The sequence below is a fragment of the Melospiza georgiana genome, chromosome 23, assembly GCF_028018845.1.
Source record: "Melospiza georgiana isolate bMelGeo1 chromosome 23, bMelGeo1.pri, whole genome shotgun sequence".
Classification (NCBI taxonomy): domain Eukaryota; kingdom Metazoa; phylum Chordata; class Aves; order Passeriformes; family Passerellidae; genus Melospiza; species Melospiza georgiana.
This window is the reverse complement of record NC_080452.1, coordinates 5,688,164-5,708,077: the sequence shown is the minus strand read 5'-3', so window position 1 is coordinate 5,708,077 and position 19,914 is coordinate 5,688,164. Positions and strand designations below refer to the sequence as shown.

Here is a 19,914-nt window from a genome sequence, read left to right as displayed (position 1 = left end):
GGTAATTAGCTCCCTTTTCCCTGCAGGAGGAATCCCCCGGTGCCATCACCCCCCTGCCACCACCCTGGCCCCCTGTCACCGCCCAGTCCCCTGCCACCGCTCTGGAGCACCCAGGGGTGGGGGACACACACAACATGGGGATGATCCCATCCTCAATGCCCCCCAAAACGGGGTCACAGCCCACAGACAGGAGGGACCCCCAAAATGATCCCCACTTCTCAAGTCACCTCAGGGGACCAGTCCCCACGGGCAGGGGGTGTCACGCTGATGCCCCCCCTTATGTAAAGCCCCCTGCCCACATCCCTGAGATGCTCCATCCTTTTTTTTTTTCTCCCTGAGCCCTAATCTTTGCCATCTTGGGCTAATTGGATTTCCTGGGTCACATGGCAAGATAAAAAGTCCCCAAATCCCACGGTCAAAAAAACAGGTTATCCATGGGGAATTAAGGGAGAGAGCGGGGGGCAGCCAGCAGCAAGGACCCACCGAAGAGTGCTGCCGGCTTGGGGCACCCCAACATCAGGTGTGGGGTACCTGGCTCTCCTGTTTTTGAATTTCTGGTTCATCTCCCAGTGCCCACCTCGTTCCCGAGGTGTGCGTGTTATCTACTTGAAGAGCTGGAAAAGCCTGGGGACCTAGAGGAGCTTGTGGAGTTATTGGAGGAGGAGGAGGACGACGAAGCCATGGGGAGCGGGGCCAGTGCCGAGGACAAGGAGATGGCCAAGAGGTCCAAGGAGCTGGAGAAGAAGCTCCAGGAGGATGCAGATAAGGAGGCCAAGACGGTCAAACTGCTGCTGCTTGGTAAGGCTGGGGGGGATGTCCCCTGGAGATGTCCCTGTGTTCCCACTCCGTTGAGGCTGAGGGGATGTGGGGATGGAGAGGGGGACAGGGAACCTGTGACCCCCTGGGCTCCTCCTGCCCTGGCTCTAGTACCCCTTGGACAAGTCACCATCAGCCTGGAGATGTTGTCCTGCCACCAGGATGTTATCCCTGGGAAGGGCTGGATGTGGCATTGGCTTTTGGGGACAGCAGGCGCGAAGGGGACAGTGAGGGGATGGGGAAAGGACCAAGACCCTTTGAAAGGACCATCCTGGGTCCCACCAGGATGTGCCACATCTCATGGCGTCAGTGAGAACCTGGGGAACTTCTGCCACCAGCACCCCGAAACCTGTTGATGGTGCCAGGCAGGAGGACATGGTTCCTTGGGGGTCCCTCTGCACTCCATGGGGCTTGGGGGTGACTCCATGGGGCAGTGGGTGACTCCATGGGGCAGGGGCCAGCAGTGGGGCCGTATCCAGGTGGGGGGGCTGGGGTCAAGGCGATTAACACCCTAATTCTAAGCAGCTTCCTGTGCTGCCCTAAGCCGCTTACGGCCCCAGAGGCATCGCCGGGCGCTGCCCACGGTGGGTGGGAGGTGTGGGATGGGGGGACCTGCACACAACATGGGGATGATCCCACCACCCTGGGGGTCCCCGAGCTGTGGTCCCACACAGGGTGCAAGGGGTGACAGGAGTGTGGGGATGACAGTGGTCATGAGAAGAGGCCAGGCTGGGTGTCAAGGCAGCGGATGTGTGGGGGGCAGAGGCTTTGATCCCCATGGGGTGCTCATCACTGTGGCAACAGGCCCTGATGGGCACTAAGGTGTGCCTCCCACCCTTTTCCAGGGGCTGGAGAGTCAGGGAAGAGCACCATCGTGAAGCAGATGAAGTGAGTATGGCCTGAGCCACACTGGGGAGGGGGAGGCCATAAGGATGAGCCACCAGCTCTTGGACATGAGGTGGCTGGATCTCCAGTCACCCCCCATGTCACCTGGGGGTGGCATCTGTGATTCCCAGTGTGGGGTGGTGATTCCTGGTAGAGGGGATGTCCTGGCTTGGGGCTGAGGCCAGTGTGCCTGCCAGGATCATCCACCAGGACGGTTACACGGAGGAGGAGTGCATGGAGTTCAAGTCCATTATCTACGGGAACATCCTGCAGTCCATCCTGGCCATCATCCGCGCCATGTCCACCCTGGGCATTGACTACGCCGAGTCCTCCTGCGCGGTCAGTGCTGGGACAGTGTCCCTGTCCCCCAAACCCCACGGCGTGGGGCCAGGGCAGCCCCCAGAACCAGCGTCCATGCAGCCCCATTTTGTCCCCCCAGTCCTGAGGGCTCTCTGCGGGGACAGGGGCCATGGCAGGGTTGGTGATGAAGGTCCTTCTCGCAGGATGAAGGCCGGCTGCTCTTCAACCTGGCTGACTCCATCGAGGAGGGCACGATGCCCCCCGAGCTGGTGTCCTGCATCAAGAAGCTGTGGAAGGACGGGGGGGTTCAGGCGTGCTTTGACCGCGCTGCCGAGTATCAGCTCAACGACTCAGCCGCATAGTGAGTGGGGACAGGGCACAACAGGGACTGGCCTGGGGATGCCCTGACAGCTCATGGCCAGCTCCAACCCAGCCTGGCAAAATCCATCTCCTCCCTGCTCCTGGGAATACCCTGAGTCTGCCATTCTTCATCCCACCAGTGTCATCCTCCATCCCACCAGTACTGTTCTCCATGCCATCCGCCATCCCACTGCAGCCATCTTCCATTCCATTAGCGCTGTCCTACATTCTCCATCCCACTGTTGTCATCATCCATCCCACCAGTACCATTCCCCAATCCCACCAGTGCCCTTCTCCATCCCATCAGTGCTATCCCCATCCCACTGCAGCCATCTTCCATTCCATTAGTGCTGTCCTACATTCTCCATTCCACCGCTGTCATCATTCATCCCACCAGTGCCATCCCCATCCCAAGAGTGCCGCTGACCTGCAGCCCCACCACATTTGATGTCCCTCAGCTCCCCCAGGGATGTCACTGCCCTGGAGTCCCAGTGTTTGGCAGAGCTCATCCCCACAACCATCCCCAAAACTCTGGGGGAAGGGGGAGACATGGGCAGCCCCTTGGCAGCAGGTCACATCCCTTGCTGTCCCCACAGTTACCTGAACCAGCTGGACAGGATCACAGCCCCCAACTACCTCCCCAACGAGCAGGATGTGTTGCGATCCCGAGTGAAGACCACAGGGATCATCGAGACCAAGTTCTCTGTCAAAGACCTGAATTTCAGGTGGGTGGGAGCCTCCCCCACCTCCACGACCACTCCTCCATGATTCTCCCCAGCCCTGACGGTGGGGAGGGATTTTGGGATGACCCTGACACTTGAGGGACCACCAGTGCCGTCCCACAGTGATTCCTGACCCCTTGAGGATGTGGCACCATCAGATGGGGGGTGTCAGGACCAGGTGTGAGTGTGTCCCTCATGCTTGTCCCCTCCCCAGGATGTTCGACGTGGGAGGGCAGCGCTCAGAGAGGAAGAAGTGGATCCACTGCTTCGAGGGGGTGACCTGCATCATCTTCTGTGGGGCCCTGAGCGCCTACGACATGGTGCTGGTGGAGGACGACGAAGTGGTGGGTTGGGGTCCTGGAGGCACTGGGAGCTGAGGGGGAGAGGAACAGGGAGCTCTGAGGGGGATCAGAGGAGGAAGGAACAGCATTTTGCACTGTCAGATGCTCTGGGTGATCCAGGAAAGGTGTGGGAGATGTGGGAAGGAGCTGGTTCCCACCCAGGTAAAGCACAGTGAGTAAAGGTGTTTGCACTTCTCTGGGTTATGAATCCATGGCTCTGCCTACAAGGAAACCCCCAAGTGCTCCTGAGCACATCCTGAGAACCACCAGAGAATGGCCACACAGCCAGCCAGCTACAGGGAAGGGCAGGAAGAGCCAGGAACCCACTGGGATGAAGGAAAATCTGGTCCTGAGGCACCTCATGTCTTGCTGTGCCCTCCAGGGCGAGCAGAGGGGAGAAGGAGGGGCAGCTCCCACCCTCGCAGTGTGGGGGCACAAGGACGTGATCCAAAGTGTGTCCAGTGAAGGATGCACCAGCAGAGCCCTGGAAAAGCAGCTTGGAGATCCAGAGAGAAGGAACATGGAAGCTCCATAATGGGTTTTTCTTTGAAGAGATAAGGGGTGAAGACAAGAAGAGCAGGAGTGGTTTCTTCCCTGGCATCTCCTCCAGGTCCCATGGCTGCTGCTTGGGATCCAAATACCTTCTGAAGCTGGATCAGGGTCAGGATCTGCCATCCCTGGGCCCTGCCATGGCCAGGCAGGAGCTCACAGCCTTTCCTCAGCCATGTGCAGGACAGCATCCTTCCCATGGGAGCCCTTGGGAGAGGCTGGAATGCCCACCCAGCACAGGACAGGGCAGGATTTGGGCACAGTCAGTGCTCTGCTTACAGAAAAGCTGCTGTGATGGGAACCTGGACAAGGGAAAACCATCCCTGGAGAACCCACCTGCTGCCCACAAAGATGGAGGACCCCCCTTATATCAAGAAAATCCCCCCACTGGACTTGGCTCTGCCTAGACGGATTCTTATCCCCTCAGGATGACCCAGCAGCAAACTAAGAACTCAAATATCTGCTCTGAAACTGGAGATTTCCTTTTCCCAGCTCCTTCCTGAAGCTGTGGATAATGGCCAGAAGCCACAGTCCAACAGACCATCCCCCTGATGACTGGGATGGTGCTCACTGAGCACCTTCCTCACAGGCTCCAAGGTTTCCATGGATCATTTGCTCAGTGAAATCACTACAATCCTTCATTTCTGACAATCCCAGGAGGGACTGGAGCCAGTCCCTACCCTGAGCATCACGTGGATTTATCTGTGATTTTGGGTGGGCAGGAGAGACTGGGCAGGCAGCAAGAGCAGCTGCTGCTGCAGCAAACAGGGGAAAGCTCTTTTTTTGGGAATGGGGGCTTGGGGGTGGGCTGCAGTGGCCCAGTGGGGGTGCCAATCCATGATGATCCTCTTCCCTGCAGAACCGGATGCATGAGTCCCTGCACCTATTCAACAGTATATGCAACCACAAGTTCTTTGCTGCCACCTCCATCATCCTCTTCCTCAACAAGAAGGACCTTTTTGAGGAAAAGATCAAGAAAGTCCATCTCAGCATCTGCTTCCCAGAGTATGACGGTGAGTCCAGACCATTCCCAGCCTTACCCCTCCTCTTTGAGACCCCCCAAAGCAGGGGCTGGGGAGTTGTGTGGTCCCAGCAAAGATGGTTTTGGGATATGTTGTGATAGGGCTGGGGAAGGCAGATGAGGATGATGAGAACTGGCTCTATCCCAAAAAAAGGCTGGGGAAGGGGATGAGGATGAGCAGAAGCAGCTCCATTCTGCTCTGTGAGGTAGTGAGCCAAATTCTGGGAGGCTGGAGCTGAGGAGAGGATGGATGTGGCCTCAGGAAGGTGTTTGGAAGAACAGAAATGGGGTAAAAAGGAGTTCTGTGCTACGCCTGGTCAGCACTCCACCCTTTTCCTCCAACACCCACCCCCATGGGAGCAGCTTGGAAGCATTCCCCCCCTCTGCAGGTCCAAACACATTTGAGGACGCAGGGAATTACATCAAGACCCAGTTCCTGGATCTCAACATGAGGAAGGACGTGAAGGAGATCTACAGCCACATGACCTGTGCCACAGACACACAGAACGTCAAGTTCGTCTTCGATGCCGTCACAGACGTGATCATCAAAGAGAACCTCAAGGACTGCGGCCTCTTCTGAGCACCAGCAGGTATGGGAGAGGCTGGAGCCAGAAAACAGGGACAGGAGAGGGCAGGAGGGTGGTCAGAGCTGGATCCATCCCAAAAAGGGCTGGGGAAGGGGATGAGGAAGAGCAGAGCTGGCTCCATCCTAAAAAAGAGCTGGGGAAGGGGAGGGGGATGAGCAGAGCCAGCTCCATCCCAAAGAGGGCTGGGAAATGGAAAGGGGATGAAGAGGAAGATGATCACTATTGGCTCCATCCTAAAATGGGCTGGGAAGGGGGAGGGTGATGAAGATGATCAGAGCTGGATCTCTCTGAAAAAAAGGCTGAGAAAGGGGGATGAAGAGGAAGATGATCACTATTGGCTCCATCACAAAAAAGGCTGGGAAAGGGGATGAGGAAGAGTAGAGCTGACTCGGTCCTAGAAAAAAGAGATGGGAGGGGGATGAGCAGAGCCAGCTCCATCCCAAAAAGGGCTGGGAAAGGGAAGGGGAATGAAGAGGAAGATGATCACTATTGGCTCCATCCCAAAAAGGGCTGGGAAAGGGAAGGGGAATGAAGAGGAGGATGATGATCACTATTGGCTCCATCCCAAAAAGGGCTGGGAAAGGGGAGGGGAATAAAGATGATCAGAGCTGGATCTCTCTGAAAAATGGGCTGGGGAAGGGGACTGGGATGAGAATGATCAGAGTTGGCTCCATCCCAGAAAAGACTGGGGAAGGAGAGGGAGGTGAGGAAGAGCAGAGCCAGATCCATCCCAGAAAAAGGGCTGGGAAGGGGTAAGGCTGATCAGAGTTGGTTCCATTGCAGAAAAAGCTTGGGAAGGGGAGAAGAAAGAGCAGAGTTGGCTCCATCACAAAAAAAGGGCTGGGGAAGGGGAGGGATATGAAAACAATCAAACCTGGATTCCTCCCATAAAGGGCTGGGAAAAAGGACAGGGATGAGAAAGAGCAGAGTTGGCTCCATCCCCAAAAAAGGGCTGGGGAAGAAGGAAGAGGATGGGGATGATCAGAACCAGCTCCATCCCCAAAAAAGGGCTGGGGAAAGGAGAAGGGGATGAAGAAAAGCAGAGCCAGCTCCATCCCCCCCAAAAACAAGGCTGGGGAAGGGGCTGGAGATAAGCATGAGCAGACTCAGCACCATCCCAAAAAGAAGAGCTGGGGAGGAGGATGAGGATGATCAGAGCTGGCTCCATCCCCCAAAAAACAGCTGGGAGGGGGGATAAGGATGATCAGAGCTGGCTCCATCCTGCTTTGAGGGGTGGTGGGATGTAGGTCCCCCTGATTTTGCCATCAAGTCCTGCAAATCCTAGGAGTAGCGGAGGGGAGGATGGACTGGGAGCAGTGGGGAGGGGGAGTCTGGAGTCCCATCAGCCCAGGGACATGGTCACATCCCTGTGCTGAGCTCCCATGGGATTCAGTCCCACCCCACAGTGGGGTGGGCTCAGCCAGACAATTCCCCCCCTTGCACATGGAGATTCCCAAATCCTCCACCTGAGCTAAAGGCAATCATTTTATTTCTCTCCAGTTGCAATTCCAGCCCAGCCTCAGTGGATGGGAATATCCCAAGGCACACTCTGCTGCTCTGAGTCTTTTAGCTCATCCTAAAACTTTAATTAGGGTTTATCACTCTAATTAGGGTTTATCATCCTAAATCTTACACTAATTCTGAGCAGCAGCAGGAATTCCATCCTCTCTCCCCCCTTTCCAAGCAGCTCCCAGCCACTGGCTCTGGCACTTTGCTTTTCAGGGAACCTCTGGTGTTTCTCTTATCCTTGAACATTAACAAAAAAAGCAGGAAAAAGCTACAAAAAGAAACCAAAACAATAAAAAAGACCTCAAGCAGGTTCCCTGCAGGCAGGAGGCACCAGAAGGTGACACTTGGAATGGGGGGGAGGGAGGGGATGCTCCACACTCATCATCACGGAGGAAGGCAAAGGGATGAAGGGACACAAATCCCTGAACCCCACCTGAGTTTTTCCCTTCTTTCCATAAAATTGCTCCCCTAAGCCCTTCCCTGGGTGTGTTTAACTCCCTGTTCTCTCTCCCTCCCTCCCAGAAGAAGAAAACATTCCCATCTCACCGTTCTGCTGAGCAGAGCCAAAGGAAGAACCAACCCTCACCACACATCACTGCTCCCACTTTTTCTATGACCTGCCCAAATCTGCCTCCTTCCAAACCCAATCCTGGAAGGGGCTGAAGCTCAACTTCCTGCTCCCTTTCATGGCCATTTCCTCTTTTTTTTTCCAAGGAAGAACCCCTGTTCTCAGCGTTTCACAGGAGGTTTGACACCAGAGAGCCCAGCAGGAATAGGAATATTAAGGGAATTTGGGAGGTAGGATAGACATGGCCCCCTTGCCCATCCCTCTGCAGCCCATTCCTGCCCTTGGATCGAAGCTGGATCAATCCAGGATGAAATTTCTGGGGAAGGTGGAGGCTGTGTTACCCCCAAGTCGCTCCTGGGAACCAACCTCAGTCCCTCATTCATTCCTGGGAACCAACCTCAGCCCTTGGCAGGATAAATCAGGGGTTTGTGGGGTTGTTTTGGGCCCTAAATGGAGGGAATTTCTCAGGCAGGAGGGGCTGGGGAAGGGAATCCCAATTCCCGCCCAGCAATGGGCTGGATAAAGAGGAAATGGTTACTTGAAAGATTTTCATTCTGCTACTTAGAGCTGCATTTGCTCTGTCTGTTTGTAAATAATCCATAGATGAGCCCTGTATCCATCCTCTCCCTGTTTCCTGCAGAGATCTCCCAACCAGCTTCATTTAACTGTAGGAAAACACAATAAAGGAATATGCATGATGTGGATGTTCTTCCTTTCTTCCACTTTGCTCCATTCCTGTGTCCCAGAGCTTGGATCAAGGGATATTTCATCCATTCTGGGGGTGTGTGGATCTCTGGATCTCACCTGGATCACCCCACGGCCACTGCTGGGCTCCTGGGGGTGGGATGGGGGTCACCATGGCAAAAACCTTCCTGGATGAAGCTCCTGGATGAGTTTAAAGGATGAGTTATCCCATGTAGGATGGCTGGAAGGGAATTGTCAAACAGACACAGCTCCAGACAGCTTGGAAAAGATTCCAGAACAGGGAATCTCCCTCAGGGCTCCCCCTGCCAGCACACAGCAGCCTCCCTGAGGAATTTACCCTGGATTTCTAAGCAAGTGCTCTGAGAACAGTCCCACCTCCGTCCCACAGAAGTGCCCAGAGCAGAATCCCCAAGGGGCTCACAGCAGCCAGTGAGATTTGGGCTACAAATAAACAGTAATTATCCATCTGCCAATAATCCCATGGGCAATGGGATTCCTGGCATGTTCCAACTGTGCCAGGACAACTCAAGTCTTTGGGAGCAGCACAACACCACCAGTGGTGGGTGATAAAGCACAAGGAACATCCCTGTCCAGATAATTCCACCCAATTCCCATCAAAGCTCTTCCTCTCCTTCTCCAGCAAAGCACAAAAGCTGGGAACACTCCTGGAAAAAGGAAGAATAAAGTGGAGAAAAGGCTACAATCTTTACTCACCATTTTAATACTGCCAACAAGTCTAACAGATCCAACTGTACACATGACAAACTGGGAGGAGTCTGGATGCAATCATGGATCAGCAAAGGAATGTAGGACTGGTTAGGGATGGCACTAAAGGGAAACGGGGATTTGGCACCACACAGACAAAGTAAAGGCATGCTCAGGACAGGGCGGGGCAGGGAGGGCCATGGGAAAGGCAGCACTGAATAATGCACCGTTTTCATCCCAAAAAATGCACAGGAATCAGTGGTTTGGGAGCTGGCAAGCAGCAGATTTCCCCCAGCCAGGGCTCAGCTCCTCTCCCCACCGAGCTAGGATTATGCTGAGCACAAACCCCTTCCCATAAAACTGGCATAAAACTGGGCTCAAACCCCCCACAGAACCTAAACCTTCCTTCTGCTGCAGGAGCCTTTCCCAAAGCCTGGGGGGAGCAGGATGGTAACAAATCACACATGGAAAAAAAAGCTCTAAGGATCCCTTGGTAGCTGCAGAAATATTAAATCCTGGCCATAGCAAGTGTTAAAAACAAGGAATTCCTGCTAAGAGGAATATTTTCTGCAGGATCTGCTCACATGTGCATAGTTAAGTGATTTTTTTTTTTGTTGCTTTTTTTAATTATTATTATTTTTAAAACAAGGTTTGCAAATAAAGAAATAAAGTTTAGTAAAGTTATAGTTTTCTCGATGGAAAAAAAAAATAACCTTAAAAACAGACTAGTGGTGGCTTGTTAACCAAAGGAAGAGAGAAAGCTACATATCCAAGGTCTGGAATCCAGCTGGAATCCACTGCACATCCCGGAGATCACGTCGTCCAACGTTGCCAGGAGGATCTAATCCCACTACGTGGCTTCACTGTGCCCTAATTCCACATCCCACAGCAATAAAAGGTCCCTAAGACAGAAGATTGTGCTAAAGAATTCCAGGATTCCACATGTTCTCTGCTCCTGGGTCACGCTCGTCGCTGTCCCCACGAGGCAGCAAGAGGCTGGGGCTCACCAGGCACAAACACTGGGAAGGAAAGCGGGAATGTAGAAGGGAGCAGAGAGAGCCCTTCCCAGCAGGACACCCAGAGCTGCATTTACCTCTCAGTAGAGCCCACACTCCTTGAGGTTGTTCTTGATGATGACGTCGGTGACGGCGTCGAAGACGAACTGGACGTTCTTGGTGTCGGTGGCGCAGGTGAAGTGGGTGTAGATCTCCTTGGTGTCCTTCCTCCGGTTCAGATCCTCAAACTGGCACTGGATGTAGGCAGCTGCCTCCTCGTACGTGTTGGAGCCTGCAAAGGAGAAGATCCCTGGCTTTGCCCACCGCCTCACGGGAGCTTTTAAGTCCATTATTAAGCTGCTTGCAACCATCTGCCTTATCCAGCTACAAATCCAAATCCATCATTAACTCCTTCTGGGAGACCTGAAGTCTGTTCTCTGGGCAGTGACCTTGGCCATGGGATCCAGGGATTGCTCTGTGCTGGGACAGCCAGGCTGCACAGAGAGTAACAAACCATGGGCTGGAAGGGACCTTCAATCCCACCTTGTTCCACCCCCTACCAGCAATAGGGACACCTTACACTACACCTTGTTGCTCCTGTCCAGCCTAGCCTCAAGCACTTCCAGGGACAGGGAATCCACAGCTTCTCTAGGAATCACAGAAATCAACAGATTTGAAGAGATTTGAAGGATTTTTTTAAACATGTAAATGTCTTGAGCAGTGCCCAAGTAAAACCTTCCACCTGTGTGGAACCACAGCAGGGATGGGTTCTGGAACAATCCACGCTGAACACGGACACTCCAGGGTGGACAGGAGCCAGAGCAAGAGGTGGTTAAGTTCCACAGCCTCTAAAATTGAATTTAAATTGAATTATTGTCCCAGTTAGGTGTGGAAATGGGGAAGTGACCTTCATAGAATCACAGAATAATGAGGTTGGAAGAGACCTTTAAGATCATCAAGTCCAACTTATGCCCTAACACCTCAACTACAGCACCAAGTGCCATGTCCAGTCTTTTTGTAAACACATCCAGAGATGGGGATTCTACCACCTCCCTGGGAAGAGCATTCCAGTATTTATTACTCTTTCGGTGAAAGAAAATCCCCTTGATTTATTGGAGTGCAACACTTTATTCCAGGGAAGAATAAAGGTTGCTCCCAACCACAGCTCTTCCAAGAAAACAGCACCAGCCAACTAAATAGGCCAGAGCTGTCCAGGAGGCAAAGGGAAAGAATTGGGGGAAAAGTTTGTAACTGATTCTGGGTTGTGCAAGGCTCTGACTCACTGACTGCTGGCCCAGTGACACAGATGATCCCACAATCCCAGAGATCCCAGCCTACCTGTGTACTCTGGGTAGCAGATTGTTAGTGGGCTCTTCTTAATCTTCTCCTCAAACAGGTCTTTCTTGTTCAGGAAGAGGATGATGGAGGTGTCTGTGAACCATTTGTTGTTACAGATGCTGTCAAACAGTTTCATACTCTCATGCATCCGGTTCTGGAAAAGGAAATCCAACGGGGGAGATGTTAGGGAAGGGTGGGATGGGGGACAGAGGCTCTGCTGCACAGGCCAGACTGAAAATTGGGGTGTCACTGCCACATCCTCACTGCCACTGCCCCAGGAGGAGCACAGGGGGACAATTCACCTCCTCCTGTTCCTTCCTGGAGTGACTCACATGTAGAGAACAAGGCATGAGAACAACTCCAGGCACCTCCCAGCAACCAGGAAGGTGGAAACCTCATGGATGGGTTGTATTTATCACTTTGTGGGGGCAAGATTCCACTGGCTTATCTAAAGAGTGCTCATCCTTGCAGCTCTCAGACAATTAAAAGCAAAGCACAATTCTTCCCAAGAATATTTCTAGGTTTCACATTCTCTGAACCTCAGAGAAAGAAAAAACAATTCTTATCATTTGCTGTGTCTGTGTTTGTGCAAAAGTAGAATGCAACATGGAGACTGTTTACCCACAGTGATGGTGTTTTGTTTCCTTGGCCTGTCAGGACCGTGTGTGTGTGTGTGTTTGCTGGGACTGTGGGCTGACAGTCAGGAGATTCTGGGCAATATGAGCAGAGTTGAGTGCTTGGCAGATATAGAATATAATATAGGATAGAATAAAATATTAATTTGAATATAATATTAATATGAATATAATATTATTAGTATAATATTAGACTATATATTAATTTAATACTATATTCTATAATAGAATATAGTACAGAATATAATACAGTATAATATACTATACTAATATATACTATTATATACTATACTATTATATACTCTACTATTATATTATATACTATATATATATTATATACTATATATATAGTATATACTATATATAGTATATACTATATATATAGTATATAATATATATAGTATATATAGTATATAATGTATATATAGTATACATACAATATATACTATATATATAGTATATATATAGTATATATATACTATATAATATATATAGTATATATATAATATACTATATATATTATATATTATATACTATATGCATATTATATACTATTATATACTACACTATACTATTATATACTCTACTGTTATATACTCTACTATTATATACTATTATATACTATACTATACTATTATATTATATTATTCTCTACTACATTACATTGAATCAGTTTAGATGTAATGTAATACAGTGTAATATAGTAGAGAATAGTATAGTATAATAAAGTAATTAATCAGCTTTCTGATAAGGTGGAGTCAGATGCATCATTCTCTCCCCTTTGTGGGGGGACCCTGCAAATTCTACAGGAGGAGTACACCAGGAACGTTCCAGCCTGGTGCAGGATGGAGCCAGGATGCTCCCAGCTCCCTTCCCTGCAGCCACAAATGCCACAGCACGCACCATCTCCTCGTCCTCAGCCAGCACCAGGTCGTAGTCACTCAGGGCCACGCAGAAGATGATGGCTGTCACCCCCTCGAAGCAGTGGATCCACTTCTTCCGCTCCGAGCGCTGCCCTCCCACGTCGAACATCCTGGCAGAGGCACAAGTGGCTCAGGAGCTGGGCACACCCCTCCTGCCCAGCCCCTGTGGTGTCCCCAAGGATGGGGAGGCAGAGCAGGGGTTGGGAACACGCAGGGTTTCGGGAGTTTCCCTCAGGAAAGGGGATTTTAAATCAGTATTCTTTATTTTCTTTCAAGTTATGGTGGACAGAGCTTGCAGCAACCTGGGCTAGTGGAAAGTGGAAAGTGTCCCTGTCTGTCTGGTTCCAGCTGTCCCTGGATGAGATTTCATATCCCTTCCAAGCCAGACCACTCCATGAGTCTGGTTTTCAGCAGGAAGAACTGGAAGTCTCCATCCAGAGCTCTGCTGATTTTCTGTTCTCTTTCCTACAACTCATTTGCTTGACTGGACTCCAAACACTTTTTCACAGGAAATGGATTATTGGGAACACACTACCTGCAAGCTCCTGCTGGGACCCAGGAGAAGATTAAGGGGGTTAAGAAATAATTTCATTTATTAAAAATAATCTGAGGTACCAGAGGTTAAAGGCTGAGCAGTTGCTTATGGAATTTCTGTATAAATTGAATTCATTTCTAATTAAATAGGAATTTGTGTCACAGGCAGTTCCAGCCCCCCTGCTCATCCAAATATTTTGATGAGAGCCCAGGATTGGGATTTAATTAAATCAAGTTAATATCTGGGTTATTAAGTCATAGATATTGATTTGTTCCCAGAGCAGACAAGGAGCTGTCCAGGAGAGGATTTAACGATCCCAAACTAACTCCCACCTTCTATTTAACCCTCTGGTCTAGAAGGAAAGATGGAAATCTCTGTGAGAATCCAGGATATTTCCATAGCTTGAATCATTTGCCATTAGCACAGACAGATTCATGAAGGAAAAGCATCCTTGACACCTCAGCTCATCCCAATTCCAGTCACTGCAGCTTCCCCATCCCATTATTAACGTCTGAGATGGAATATCAGAGCAGAGCTGGCAGCACCAGGGTTTCTGATGGATTAATGCTTCCCTTTGTGGAGCAAATCCCTCTGGGACAGCACCTCGTGTGTCTGGGGCCCTGCACATGATCAATGGCTCTGGGCAGGATCAGGCAGGAGGGTGGAGATGATTAAAGAACACACTGGAGATGCTAATCCTGATCCATCACCACAGGGAGACAAGTTATTCCCTGGATGGAGCAGAAGCTGCATAAATAAATTGATGATGCTGAGTATTTTGGCATTTTTGTTTAAAACGTTCTTAAATTGCACAGTTTGGAAGCCAAAATGCTGTTCTCCCAAAAACTGTGCAAAAGTTTTCTTCTGCAGAAGACACCATGGAGATGCTCCAAGGACTGGAGCCCCTCTGCTCTGGATCCAGGAGAGCTGGGAAGGAAAAGGCTCCAGAGAGAGCTGAGAGTCCTTTCCAGTGCCTAAAGGGGCTCCATGAGAGCTGGAGAGAGATTTGGGACTAGGGCCTGGAGGGACAGAACAGGTTGAATGGCTTCCCACTGCCCAAGGGGAGGGTTAGATGGGATACTGGGAATAAATCCTTCCCTGTGAGGGTGGTGAGGCCCTGGCACAGGGTGCCCAGAGCAGCTGTGGCTGCTCCATCCCTGGAAGTGTCCAAGGCCAGGCTGGACAGGTTGTGGAGCCACCTGGGGTAGCTGAAGGTGTCCATGCCCATGGCAGGGGGGTGGGACTGAATGGGATTTGAGGTCCCATCCAATCCAAACCAACCTGGGATCCTGTTAAAACCCTTGGATTTTAGAAGCACCACTTGGATTTTGCTGCAACTCCACCAAAGTGTTTCACAGCCCATTTGTAAATAAGCCAACACAGGATTTTTAGGAATGTGAGCAGGAAAGACTCCAAACCACTGGTACAGACAGAGGGAGGGGGCTGAGCCACAGGCACTGCACTGTCCTACACCCTCCAGCACAGGAATGCTGAGGGGCTCCAGCTGTTTGTGGGATCTGAAGCAAGGAATTCCTAAGCAGCAGGAAGGGGAGCTACAGGGATCCAGGTGAGGGAGGAGGGATGCAGCCTCAGCCTGCCCTGAGGTTAGAGGAAGCTCGTTAGTGACATGTAAAGGGACACTGCCAGGAGCAGGCTGGATCCACAGCCTGGCAGGGACTGGATCAGCAGAGGGGACAGGGAAGTCCCAGCCCCTGCAGTGCCAGGCCCAGGCTGGCAATTCCCAGAGGAACACATGGAGCACACCATGCACCCCAGAGCCACAGCCTGGCTACGGACACAGCTCAGTTCCTCTGCTCTGAGGAAAGGGTTAAACTCAAACTCAAACTCCAGTCAGTGTCCTTTTAGTATTATTGTTGGGATTGGGTCCTGGAAACGAGCAGTCAATACCTGTGTCTGCGATTCCAACATAAAAGCAGCTGAAAAGAACAGAAGGCAAATCAAAGTCAAACTGGTCTCTCCAGTGAGGAGAGGATAACGGAGGGAAGGAGGACAGTGACACCAGGAGCAAGTGTGGGGTGTGCCCCCAGAGCAGGGCACAGGGCACGGGCACAGCCCTTCACTCACTTGAAGTACAGGTCCTTGAAGGTGAAGTGAGTCTCCACAATCCCTGTAGTTTTCACTCTGGTCCGCAGCACATCCTGCTGAGTGGGAATGTAGGTCGGCTGGGATATTCTATCCAAGTCATTTAGGTAACTAAACCAGAAGAGACAACACAAGAGGCTTTTTTTAGTCAGCTGCCTCACCATGAATCTTTTATAAACTGCAGAACAAAGCGCAGAATTTATTTATCTCCCGCACACAGCACAGCCCTCGAAGCAAACAACCCCCTGGGGCTGTCTTGAGGGGGGTTTGGGGATTTTAACCCCTCCCTGCATGACCTTGGAGGTAGTGCTGGTGCAGCTGAGCTGGCTGGGGAGGGTAGGGAGGGAATGCAGAGCTGTGCCAGGGCTGATCTCCCAGGGCAAGCCACAGTCAAGGTCTTCTGCTTCAGAGCACAAGGCAATAAATCCAAGGGTTTGTTGTTAAAGGGCAGGGATGCATCAAGGGAGCTGGGAGGGAGGGATGAAACCCCTTAAAAACCATCCCAAACCAGGCAGATCCAGTCACCCCCTTCCCCAACAAGCTGACTCTGATGATACAACCCACATCCTTGCAGAAATTTTCCCATCAAGACCTCAACTAATTCCAGCCCCAAGCACATTCCTTTTGGAGTTCAGCTCTCAGACACACCAGCACGAGGTACAGCTGATTCCCAGCAGGATCACAAATCCCACTCCAGCCAGCAACACCTCTGAGCTGTCTTCCCTCCTGCTCTCACAGAGATGAGATGGATCCCAGAGCTCTGCAGGGCTGGCACAGGCTGGGTTCTTTCTTGGGAGCAGGTTTTAATCACCTCAGCCTCGTGTCATGGGAGGGTTCAGGGGCTCTGAGGGGTGTAATAAACCCTCCCAAATCACACATTATTATCACAGATCCATTGTCAGCCAGGCATTGCTTCTTCCCATGTGCCTGGAAGCTGTGCTAGCAACACATCCCTCCTCCAACAGCTCCAGCACTGCCCTGGCCAGGACTTGCAGAGCCCTGCCCTGTTTCCAAAGCCCAGATCCCAGTGATCTGCCAGGACCTGCCCAGTGCCACGGGGCTTTTCCCACAGAGAGTGGATGTAGCCCAGGAAGAACCACTCCTCTCATCCCTCTCTCAGCTCCAGAAGGATGGCAGTTTTTGTAAACTGCTGTGTGACCAGGGCTGGGCCTGGCTTTAGTTTCAGTTTGATGATTTGGAAGGTGTTTACCTTCCACAGCTTCTACCAAGTAATATTTCTGCTGAGGCAGGAACATGCCCAGATTTTTTTCTCCTCTCTCCCTCCTAGCAGTGTAAGTTTAGCTGAGACACAGTGTATCAAAAATCAGTGGGAATGCTAAGAACTGACCCAGCAGCTCCTCAAAGCCTGGCTTTGATACAGCTCACACCACTGATATGATAAATCATGAAACTGTTTTGAAAAGTCCCTTAAGATAGAGCCCCATTCTTATCCCAGCAGTGCCAAGGCCAAGCTGAAGCTGTAAAGCACCTGCTCCCAACAGCACTTGGAACAATGGGCACTGAAAGTGGAATAATTCCTAATTAAATCCTAAATAATTCCTAATTAAGCAGCCAGAGAGGGGGGAATGGAGCTGGCAAACAAACTCAATCAGAGAATAAAGCATATCAGATTCAGTGGTGCTGCCTGAAACAATAAACTGGGCCAGACTAATTCCAGGGAGACCTAAAGGGCAAACCCCATGGCAATACAAGCAGTTGGAAAACCCAGCAAAGGGGATTTCTGGGAAAGCCTGGAAGTCCTGCCAAGTGTGGGCAGAGGAAGCAGCTGTGCCCTCCCAAAAATCCAGGCTGTGGAGCCCAGCTAGTGCCACTTGTATTTCAGATGAAGGGGAACTTGAAAGGGATACCCCAGAAAGCTGGGAAAGCAGAATCTCTTTGTTCCCAGTGGCTCCACAAACACTCTGAGAGCAAACACTGACCTTGCTGTGCCTCCCCTCATCCCAAACACTTCCAATCCCTTCCCACACCTCCATCAGGCTGAGGCTGCATCCCTCCTTCCCCTCCTGGGATCCCTGTGTTTACAGACCCAGCTATTCCTCATCCCTCAACACCACAAACTTCCAAAAAGCCAACTTGGATTTTGGCTTTTGGGTTTGTTTTCCTTCTTTTTTCATGCTTAAAATTTGGCCCTAAGTACAAAAAAAAGTGCTGATCAAGCCTACAGTGTCACTTGTTTGTCCTGCTGACTCTCCAAGCATTCCTGGGACATCCTGTGCCAGGCTGGCACAGGCCAGTGAGTGCAGGGATCACTGAATCCCAGAATTCCAGGATGGTTTGGCTGGGAAGATGTGGGAAATGGATTTATAGAAAATCTTTAAAGCCTGACAGGAGGCTTTATTATACTATACTTTTACATAGTGTGTATCTGCAAGTAAATTTTGAGATAAGAAATGTTAACTTAGAAATGCCATGGAACAAGATAAACGGCTGAAAGAGAAATGGAACTAGAAATAAGTTTCAAAGGATGGTTTTGTAAATAAGATTAGATATTTTAGAGAAATAAAACAATAAAAGATACATTGTAGTAGGACTTATACGGGGTAATTTTAAATGATTAGTTTTAAGGTGATTACAGTATGGTGTGGCTAAAGCTGATAAGATAAGAAAAGTTTATAATGTATTGTGATTAGGAAATAGTTGGTTTGTGATGGTAATGGTGTGAATTATAACATCTGTATGGTCTTACCCTTCACATGAGATTGAAATGACTCTGAAAGTCCTTAACGGGATGGGGATGACGAGGAGGATAGGAAAAATAGAAAGGGGGGAAAGAGGGGAGGGGGAAAAAGCAGTGGAGGAGGAGGGGAGGAAAAAAAGAGGGAGGGGGAAAAAAGAGGAGGGGGGAAAACCTTGCAGTGGTGATTTTCCTTACAATTCACTGCTTTTGGTGCTGAGAAGGATTTCAGGGCCACAAATGGCTTTGAAAATCCTTAAGGGGGGAGGGAGGAAGAAGAGGACAGGAAAAAGAGGAGGGGGAAAAGATGGGAGGGAAAAAATGGGGTGGAAGAGGAAGGGAGGGGAAAAAAAGAGAGAGGGGGAAAAAAGAGTAAAGGAGAAAAGCAGGAGAAGGAAAAACCTCACTTAGAAATAATCTAGGTTTTATCCAGCACCATATCAGGGAATTTAGGCCAGAACTGGCATTTGGGAACATGAGGAGATGTGCAGGACTAGAGGAAGGTTGATCAGGACTGTGCTAATTGCCCATGAGACTGCAGATAATTACCTACAGCTTCCACAGGCTGGGATCTGCCTGAAATCCAGGAAAAGTATGAAAACTAGGAACAAAACACTTTAAAACATTATGTGCTAGGTGACATTTCCAAGATCCTTAAAATCTGGAGAGGTGTGAAATGGAAATATCCTTCACATTCACCCTGCTGCACCCCAAACAGGGGTATTGGGAAGGAATTCCTGTCTGTGAGGGTGGTGAAGCCCTGGAATGGAATGGCCAGAGAAGCTGTGGCTGTCCCATCCCTGGAAGTGACCAAAGCCAGGTTGGACAGGGCTTGGAGCACCCTGGGAAGGTGTGGAAGGTGTCCCTGCCAGAGGGGTGGAACAAGATGAGCTTTAAGGTCTCTGAATTCTGGGATTCCATGATTCTGGAGCCAGGGATATTGGGAAGGAATTCTCCCTGTGAGGGTGGGCAGGCCCTGGCACAGGTGCCCAGAGCAGCTGTGGCTGCCCCTGGATCCCTGGCAGTGCCAAGGCCAGGCTGGATGGGGCTTGGAGCACCCTGGGAAGGTGTGGAAGGTGTCCCTGCCCATGGAATCAGATGGGATTTAAATCCCTTCCCCAAATGTGCACAGAGGTCCCCAATGCTTCTCCACAGCCCTGGCTGGAGGCAGGAGCTGGGTGCCACAGATTCTTTGCTCACATCAGAGGGAAAGACAAATAGGAAGTTGCAAAAAGGCAAGTTAAAAAAAATAAACGTTTGCAACATTCCACAAAACCCAGGGTAGCTGCAGGAGGGTTTAGCAGAACGTGCTGGGAAAAGCACTGAGCATTTCCACATCAACAGCTTGGACCAGGAGCTACTCAAGTATTCTTAAAAAAAAAAATAATAAAAAGAAGAAAACATGGAAAACACCACGATTCCAGGAGAGATTGCTTGGATTAGTGTTATCCTCCACCTCTTCTCCTCCCATGCCATTTCCAGCCTGCCAGGGCAGTGCTCTGACAGGCAGGAGCTCTGCCTGCACAAGGAAGAAGTGCAGGAAACAGCAGGAAGGGGAGTTTGGGAACAACTCTATGCTGAAATGCTTGGCTCTCTGCCACAGCAGCCTTGCTCTTGATGCT

At 50.6% G+C, this 19,914-nt stretch overlaps 2 protein-coding genes across 2 annotated transcripts in view; one reads left to right on the top strand and one right to left on the bottom strand.

The window, feature by feature from the left end:
- Positions 1-354: 354 nt before the first annotated feature.
- On the top strand, positions 355-5,584 carry GNAT2 (G protein subunit alpha transducin 2). The gene is made up of 8 exons (XM_058039838.1): positions 355-798; positions 1,662-1,704; positions 1,899-2,040; positions 2,205-2,362; positions 2,958-3,086; positions 3,298-3,427; positions 4,833-4,986; positions 5,384-5,584. The coding sequence occupies exons 1-8, from the start codon at positions 681-683 to the stop codon at positions 5,572-5,574; spliced, it is 1,065 nt and encodes a 354-aa protein (XP_057895821.1). The 5' UTR covers positions 355-680; the 3' UTR covers positions 5,575-5,584.
- Positions 5,585-9,049: 3,465 nt separating this feature from the next.
- Positions 9,050-19,914, bottom strand: part of GNAI3 (G protein subunit alpha i3) — a 34,041-nt gene continuing 23,176 nt past the window's right edge. The window contains exons 5-9 of the mRNA XM_058039837.1: positions 15,580-15,708; positions 12,940-13,069; positions 11,402-11,555; positions 10,162-10,355; positions 9,050-10,087 (exon numbers count right to left, since the gene is read on the bottom strand). Coding sequence (XP_057895820.1) covers positions 10,165-10,355; positions 11,402-11,555; positions 12,940-13,069; positions 15,580-15,708 — 604 coding nt within the window. The 3' untranslated portion in view covers positions 9,050-10,087; positions 10,162-10,164. The remainder of the gene's footprint in view (positions 10,088-10,161; positions 10,356-11,401; positions 11,556-12,939; positions 13,070-15,579; positions 15,709-19,914) is intronic.

Coding starts and splice junctions, on each gene's coding strand:
- GNAT2 (XM_058039838.1), top strand. CDS start 681: ATGGGGAGCGGGGCCAGTGCCGAGGACAAGGAGATGGCCAAGAGGTCC. Junction 2,041..2,204: donor ACGCCGAGTCCTCCTGCGCG/GTCAGTGCTGGG, acceptor TCCTTCTCGCAG/GATGAAGGCCGGCTGCTCTT. Junction 3,428..4,832: donor TGGTGGAGGACGACGAAGTG/GTGGGTTGGGGT, acceptor TCTTCCCTGCAG/AACCGGATGCATGAGTCCCT.